Here is a 6,887-nt window from a genome sequence, read left to right as displayed (position 1 = left end):
CTTCACCAACTGTGGTGAAGTGGAAAATCAGTGTTGCTTTGATTTGTGTTTCCTCTATGGCCAGAGGTGTTGAGCATTTCTTCACATGTCTATTGGTCATTTAACACATGGAAATTGTTGATTTATTTGAAATTATTACTATAAATATAGAATACTTTGAATGTTGGAGAGATAAAGAAGAAATAATAATCTAGGTGGTTTAGTGGAGGTTATAAAATGATTTGAGAAATGTACATCAATGTACAGCTATGCTGTGATCTATATGCTAAGTACTTGAAAAATACGCACTTTATTTTCATAACAAATAAACAAATAAACAGTAAAACAGCTGATTTTAGGAATTTATTATTATTTTTTTAAAAAAGCAACTTCCAGGGTTTGACATTGTACAGGTTCAGTCCCGTCTCCTACAGCATGGTGCAGTGATAACTGATTCTTTTTATAGCAATGACAAAGATGTACAAAAGATCCACAACAGAACTATCACAGAACAACAAGAAGAGTTAGAAGAGTTTAATGTTAAGTGTATTCAAAAATCATATTCTAATTCTTTTAAACTGGTTATCCAAGTATGATGATATGCAGAGCTCAGATAACTAGAAAAGGCAATTGCTAGAAAACTCCATCCCCACCTGGTGAGCATTAACAGGCTTTTTACTGCATCTATCTTTATATAGTTTGTGAACTAATTCAACCCATTCCACACAGCATTGACTTTTTAAAAAAATTGCATCCACACAGGGCTGAGAGTGTTGCCTACCATCTTATTATCTCTGTAGTTCTTTGTTGAGGCTCCCACCCCATCTGATAGTGTTTGCAATTTAGCAAATTAGCAATTGAGCAAATTTAGCCTTTCAACATCAACTTTGACCATTTGAATGGCATCTACAGGGAGGTTACCTATAGCAAGTTATCCGAAACTATGAACTAATTCATCACCAACTCTGTCCTTAACCTCAGTAAGAGAGGTGTTTGTGTCCCACTGAAGAATAAACCAAGCTGCAGTTAAGAAACTTTGCGGAAAAAGTTGCCAACAGAGGGGACCACAGTTCTTAGCAATTGTTATCAATGCTGTGCAAAAAAAGGGTCTCGTCATTTCAGTAACTATTCATACATTTATAAAGGCAATACAGTCATGGGAAAAACCAACAAGCACAGCTTGGTAGAAAAACCTGCCATGAAATATCACTGGCTTTATAATAATTTACTACACCTGTTCTCTGTATTCACACTGCATAGGAAATGTTTCCACCTAACACATGGAATATGAATATATACAACAAAAAATTTGGCTTTCGTTTTTTAAAAAATAACTTCATAAGGACAATAACAGGAGGGTTAAATTTGTTTCTTGGTGCAGTTTCCTAATCATGATCTCATCTCCCCTTTTCATTTACAGCAAAAGACATTGAACTCATAGATTTTCTTCTAAACCAGTTAAAGAATTGTCCTGCCTATAAGTCTACCATGCAAGTATTACCTTGTTCACACAGTGACTTCTCCTTCCTAAGGGATGGTATGATGGGCCAGTTTTAAGGACAAGTCCTGTTAATCCTTTTCAAAATGATCCATGTCTGCAGTTCCCTATCTCATCAGAACACTTGGGCACAGCACCTTGGAAACTGCACAGGGATCTGATGGACGTGCTGTTGGGATATTGGGATGCGGTGTTCTGGTTGGATGCTGTGTTCTGGTTGGATGCCCGCCAGCTTGTGGCACCTGAATGTCGGCAGCATTGTCTATTGAGTCATGGGAGGTGGGTGGACTGTTTTGTACTGCCAGCAGTCAAAACAGTTGCTGTGGGCCCGGCGAGCCTGAGAAACCCACTCTCTTAAGAAATGGTTTCCTGGGGATCAGCAATGTCACGGAGGAGAGCTGAGACTAAAGAAGAAGCCCTGTGTTCTGAAAGCAGACAGTGTGGCAGGGATGGATGAGGGGGAGGGAGGCTGCTTTCCTAAGTCTTGGAAACCATCTCTGACCTCAAGCTTTCCGAGAAAGCTGGGGATTCTCTGGAAGGCAGCCATGAGAGAAGGGCAGGGCCTGAGGCACATTTGGAGAAGTTGTCAAGCTTGGCAGTTGGCACTGCAGACCAGTGCCCATGGTCCCCAACTGAGGCACTTTTCTAGGGCTATTTTCCTTTGAATATATCTTTTATGCTGGTAGCCTTCCCCATCTCCTCCCTGACAATTCCTACTTGTGTTTGCCTTTTTTAAGGTAAGGATTGCAAATTGTGTTACTCTCTTTCTCTCAATTCTGACCAATGAAGAGTCAGTTTTTAGGGTTGTAATTTGAGAAAGATGGTTGGAAATAAAAACACTATTGATTTTAATGGGAAATAATGCTGTGATTGATTAGTAATGTCTGTCACAGACACAAAAATGTGTGTTTATGGAACATATGCCACATCTTAATATCTCTTTTCTAAGCAAGGGGAGGGAAGTAGGTTAGCTTGATGGGTTCTTGAGGAATCTTTAAAAACCATATCCCCAAACATCAAGTTTGTATTAATTTTATATTCTGCTTTGTTCCAGAAAGGATTTAAGAATTTGAAGGTGGTTGAGACAGGAATTGTAGGGCTTGTGGAAAGTTGAGGGGGGAGACCATTTCCAACAAGGTGGTACATTGCCTTTGTCGATGACCACTGTTTTTACCCCTAGGTGGTAAAACTCAGTGTTTATAAAGTGATTGCAGGACTTACCGATGAAACAGACTCAGAGCCCCATGTATAGTGGGAGTTTCAAGCAGAACCTTTCTGTATGGCATGTCTTGTATACTTCCCCTTGCTTAATAGATAATAATATTGGGGTGTATGTTGAAAAGCTAAGGGGAAATACATTTGTATCTACACATATGCCATTTTCAGGGTTAATCAGAGAACCTGGGGATACTTTTCTTATGTCTGTACCATTGACTCTTACCTTCACTTAGAAATCTCTGGTGTACAACTTTATCGAGAAAGAATACAATGATTCATAATGTGTGTTAGGTATTAAGGATGCTATTTTATGAAGATCAAGTTGTATTTGTCTCTGGAAAACAGCACCAATCACTTATCTCAAGTGATTTAAACCAACGTTAAACCTTGAGTTTTTTTTTTCAAGGATAATCATGAACAGATTGCTTTGGACAATCCCATGGTCTGTTGGACTTAGGGGAGGATGTATGACCAAAGCCAGCCACCTCTAGCAGCTGATGGTCTCTGGGCTTTAGAAATTGTCTGATGCTTTCACAAATACTTCCCTGTCAAAGCACGTGACTGATTTCACTTACACATCAACATGGCAACATACCTTTCCCATCAGTAAACTCCCGCTCCCTTCCTCACTTAGAAACGGAGAGACTTTTAAAAGCCAACGAGGCATTTTTTAAAATCTATCTGACAATCCAAGGAGAACATCTTTTTGGATACCTGTTTGAAACTGAGTTTCTTGCCACCCTGTGGACTCTCAAGCTTTTCCAAAACCATCAGTAAAGATTTCCACCTTCCAGGGTGAAGGTTCTTTTTGTTTCCCAGCCACAGGTCCACGTCAAGTCACTGTGTTGGAGTGGAGGGAAGATGGCATCCATAAAACTGGCAATGTCATTTCTTACCTGACTCTGCTTTCCACTCATAGGGAACTGATTTTCTTCCTGGTCTTCATGAGACACAAGCCCATTGGGAACATCTTGGCAGTTTTGCTGTGTCTGGAACCTTCCAGAGATGATGGGCTATAAATGTGACTGTAGTTGCCTCAAAAATTTGTCCTCAGGCAAGTAAAACTTTCCCTTTCTTTCGGCTGATCACAACCATCAGTATTTTGGTACTGCCAACCAATTCTTAAAGTATGTGAACATCAGTGGGCTTAATCACCACTCGGCCCTCTAGCTGGAAAGACTTGTTCGAATGGTGCAAAGGGGCCTCCTTCCCGAAGTTTCTGAGACAGCCCAGAACACAGACTTTTGAGTTCTAGACAGAAGGCCTTGGAGGAGGCCGGGAGGGGGGTGGTGCCCTGTTAGGAGGTGGAGCCTGAGGAGGAGGGGGAAGGGTGGAAGGAGGGGAGGGGATTAGAGGGGTGGGAGCACTGGGGGGTGGGGGAGGGCAGTGGGGGGCAGGAGGTGGGGGGGTGTAGATGGGAGCAGGGGGTGGGGAGGTGGTATGGTAGGCATTGTTGAGGGGGTACTTGGCTGGTTGATTGTTCTTGACTCTGGTGAAGTTGATACAGCGTCCCTAGAAGAAAATCAGAGAAAGAAACATGAGCTTGTGAGTGGCAGGTGGGAGGGTGGCGGGCAGTAGACCTGATGTTGGGGGCTGATACTCCTCTGGTACTCGTGGCATCTGATATCAGCTTTGCGTGTTGTCCCCCTTTGATCACGGGGTTGGACAGCATGCTATGGAGGTAGCTCTCTCTACTAATGCGAAGAAAACGGAAATCAATACATTTCTCTCTCCATGACCATGACTTCCCCACAGCTCTGTCACAAACTATCTTGTTCTCCATCTGGTTGTGGGAGAATCTTCTAGATGTTCTGCATCTGTTCAGGGACACTTACACTCTTAGGAAATGCAACTGAGGAACATTTTTACTGCCAAACATGCATGGATACTGAATTCTGCTTTTTCTGAGCCACTTCCTGGTAAGTTAACAAGACAACAATGGGAACTTCCCAGAGCCCTCGCAGCAGCCTCTTGAATTTCTAGAGACCTGGAACTTCTGCCCTTCCTCAGCAGGAACTCCAGTCATCCATCCCATGCTCAATCCCTGGGATGGGATCTCCTCTTCTTAGGCTCTCCTTGTGAGATATGTACCTCCTTCACTCTCCCCTTTAGACTTTTCCTCTCTTGCTGGCCAGGGTATGGCTACCCTGTGTGCTCCTAGCCTTTCTTGGCTTTGAGTTCATCTCCACTGTGTGACCTGGATGCCTAAAGAATCTCTTCCCACAGAGGACAGGGAGGACCACACCTTTGAGCTTACCCTTCCTCGTCCTCCTGCTGTTCATTTTAACTCCACAGACACAATGCTGAGCTACCTGGGGCCTGGCCTCATCCTCCTCAAGGACAGTCATCCTGTGCTGGGGGTCCAGACAGAGTTGGATATGTGCAGAACACCCCAAGTTGTCCTAATAGGCCTTTGGCAAGGACTCAGAAGGGGACAAAGGGCACAAGGCTGTGGAATCCAAGGGGCTGATTTGCTCTAGGACAAGAGGGAAATGTGGGCAGGGACATGTTATACTTCACTTACGGACTCAGAAAAGCCAAATCCTTCCCCATGGCCACCATCACTTCTCACCCCCCCCCCCCCCCCACTCTTTCCTCAAGTCCTACACCCAAGTCCCTTGCCCTCCACACACTTTTCCCTCATGACAGGGGCCTCTTGCGCTTTGCTTTCTGGACTTCTTTTGTCCACGGTGTGCAGCCTGCACACTGCAGTTGTTTCATCTGCAAATGCCCTTGCCCTCTGCCCCCCAGACAGATGAGAAACTTCTAGAAGTCAGCAGCCTTTGCTGTTTCACCAGCCAGAGCCTCTTGTGTTGCACTACACAGTAGGGCGATTCTTGGTCAGGTGGAGTTCTATGGGGAAAGTAGGAACATGGGTAATGTGAGCAATGAGCTGAAAATTCCTTTATACACCATCACAGTAGGTAGAGAATGCTTCGGTGAGGTAAGGCCACACCTGACTGGACTGTAGTTGACTTATAGAAATGTCAGTGTCTTGTGTGTGGGTACCAACGCTCCAGTTCCTCTGAGTTTGCATTGCAAACTTATCTGCTAGGTTCCAAGTGGGAGTCCACTCCCTGCAGAAATAAATTACTGTCTTCTCTCATGCCTCACCCTGAGCTCCCAGTTCACACTGATTTTGTAACCCAGTAGTGTAAATTCCCCACTGTCCAACAGCTTTCTTTTATGGCTATATAAATCTAAGCCTTGGTTACAGTTTATTTATGATGCTAGATAAAGCGTTTTCCTTTAAGATGTTCTAGTCTGATGATTACCATCTGCGATAAATTCCTGTCATGACAACTCAGAGTCGGGATTTACTGTACTACCTAGTCTGGGCTTTGTTCCTGGACATCTAACATGTACCGGGAGGCTCAAGAGCTTCATTTCCTTTAAAGATGAAGGGAAATTCCAAGCGTAGCCAAAGAGTTGCTGGTACCCTGGGCCAGTCCCCCATCCGGCTGCAGATCTGCAGAGCTGGTTACTAGGTTGTGGCAAACAAGGATGCTAATTAGTTTGAAAGTCCATTTGCTTGTTCCATGCAACAGTGGCTCTACTATTTTTTTTTTTTTTGGGTCCGGTCATGGGGCCTGAACTCTGGGCCTGGGCGCTGTCCCTCAGCTCTTCAGCTCAAGGCTAGCGCTCTACCACTTGAGCCACAGCGCTACTTCCCACTTTTTTCTTTTTGCTTATGTGGGCCTCAGGCATGCAAGGCAAGCGCTCTACCACTGAGCCACCTTCCCAGCCCTACTATTTTTTTTTAACCAGAGAGAAACAGGAAGCAGCTTTTAGCCTTCATCTACCAATACTTCTACTCATCATCCATATCTCAAACAGTTTCTAAAATGTCTGAAAGGAGCCACAGAATAGAGATAATGTCTAATAGCTGCCAGCTGATGACGGCAAAGAGTCCCTTTCCTATGGTTAGTAAATGTGCACCCACAGGTTTCCTGCACCCAAGTAGTGGACTGTGGTGTATTATAGACTCCAGTATATTATCGCTCTATAAATACCTAGCAGGGAGGGACAAGATCACAGCCTAAGCCTTACTCCCTTGGTGGGGCATCCCACAGTGTGACCTGGGAGGGGAAACTACACCACCTGCTGTTTACAGGCATTATGAGGGTTCTGTCATGATACAATCGCTGCTGAGGAAGGGTCTGGAACAGTATCTGATGGGTGGGTGGAGTTG

General features: G+C 44.2%; 1 protein-coding gene across 1 annotated transcript in view; it reads right to left on the bottom strand.

The window, feature by feature from the left end:
- Positions 1 to 329: 329 nt before the first annotated feature.
- Positions 330 to 6,887, bottom strand: part of Antxr1 (ANTXR cell adhesion molecule 1) — a 211,470-nt gene continuing 204,912 nt past the window's right edge. Inside the window, exon 18 of the mRNA XM_042683107.1 lies at positions 330 to 4,207. Coding sequence (XP_042539041.1) covers positions 3,947 to 4,207 — 261 coding nt within the window. The 3' untranslated portion in view covers positions 330 to 3,946. The remainder of the gene's footprint in view (positions 4,208 to 6,887) is intronic.

The sequence above is a fragment of the Dipodomys spectabilis genome, unplaced genomic scaffold (genome assembly GCF_019054845.1).
Source record: "Dipodomys spectabilis isolate Male_0828 unplaced genomic scaffold, ASM1905484v1 ptg000079l, whole genome shotgun sequence".
Classification (NCBI taxonomy): Eukaryota; Metazoa; Chordata; class Mammalia; order Rodentia; family Heteromyidae; genus Dipodomys; species Dipodomys spectabilis.
Note: the sequence above shows the minus strand (reverse complement) of the source record. Positions and strands in the feature narration are given on the sequence as shown.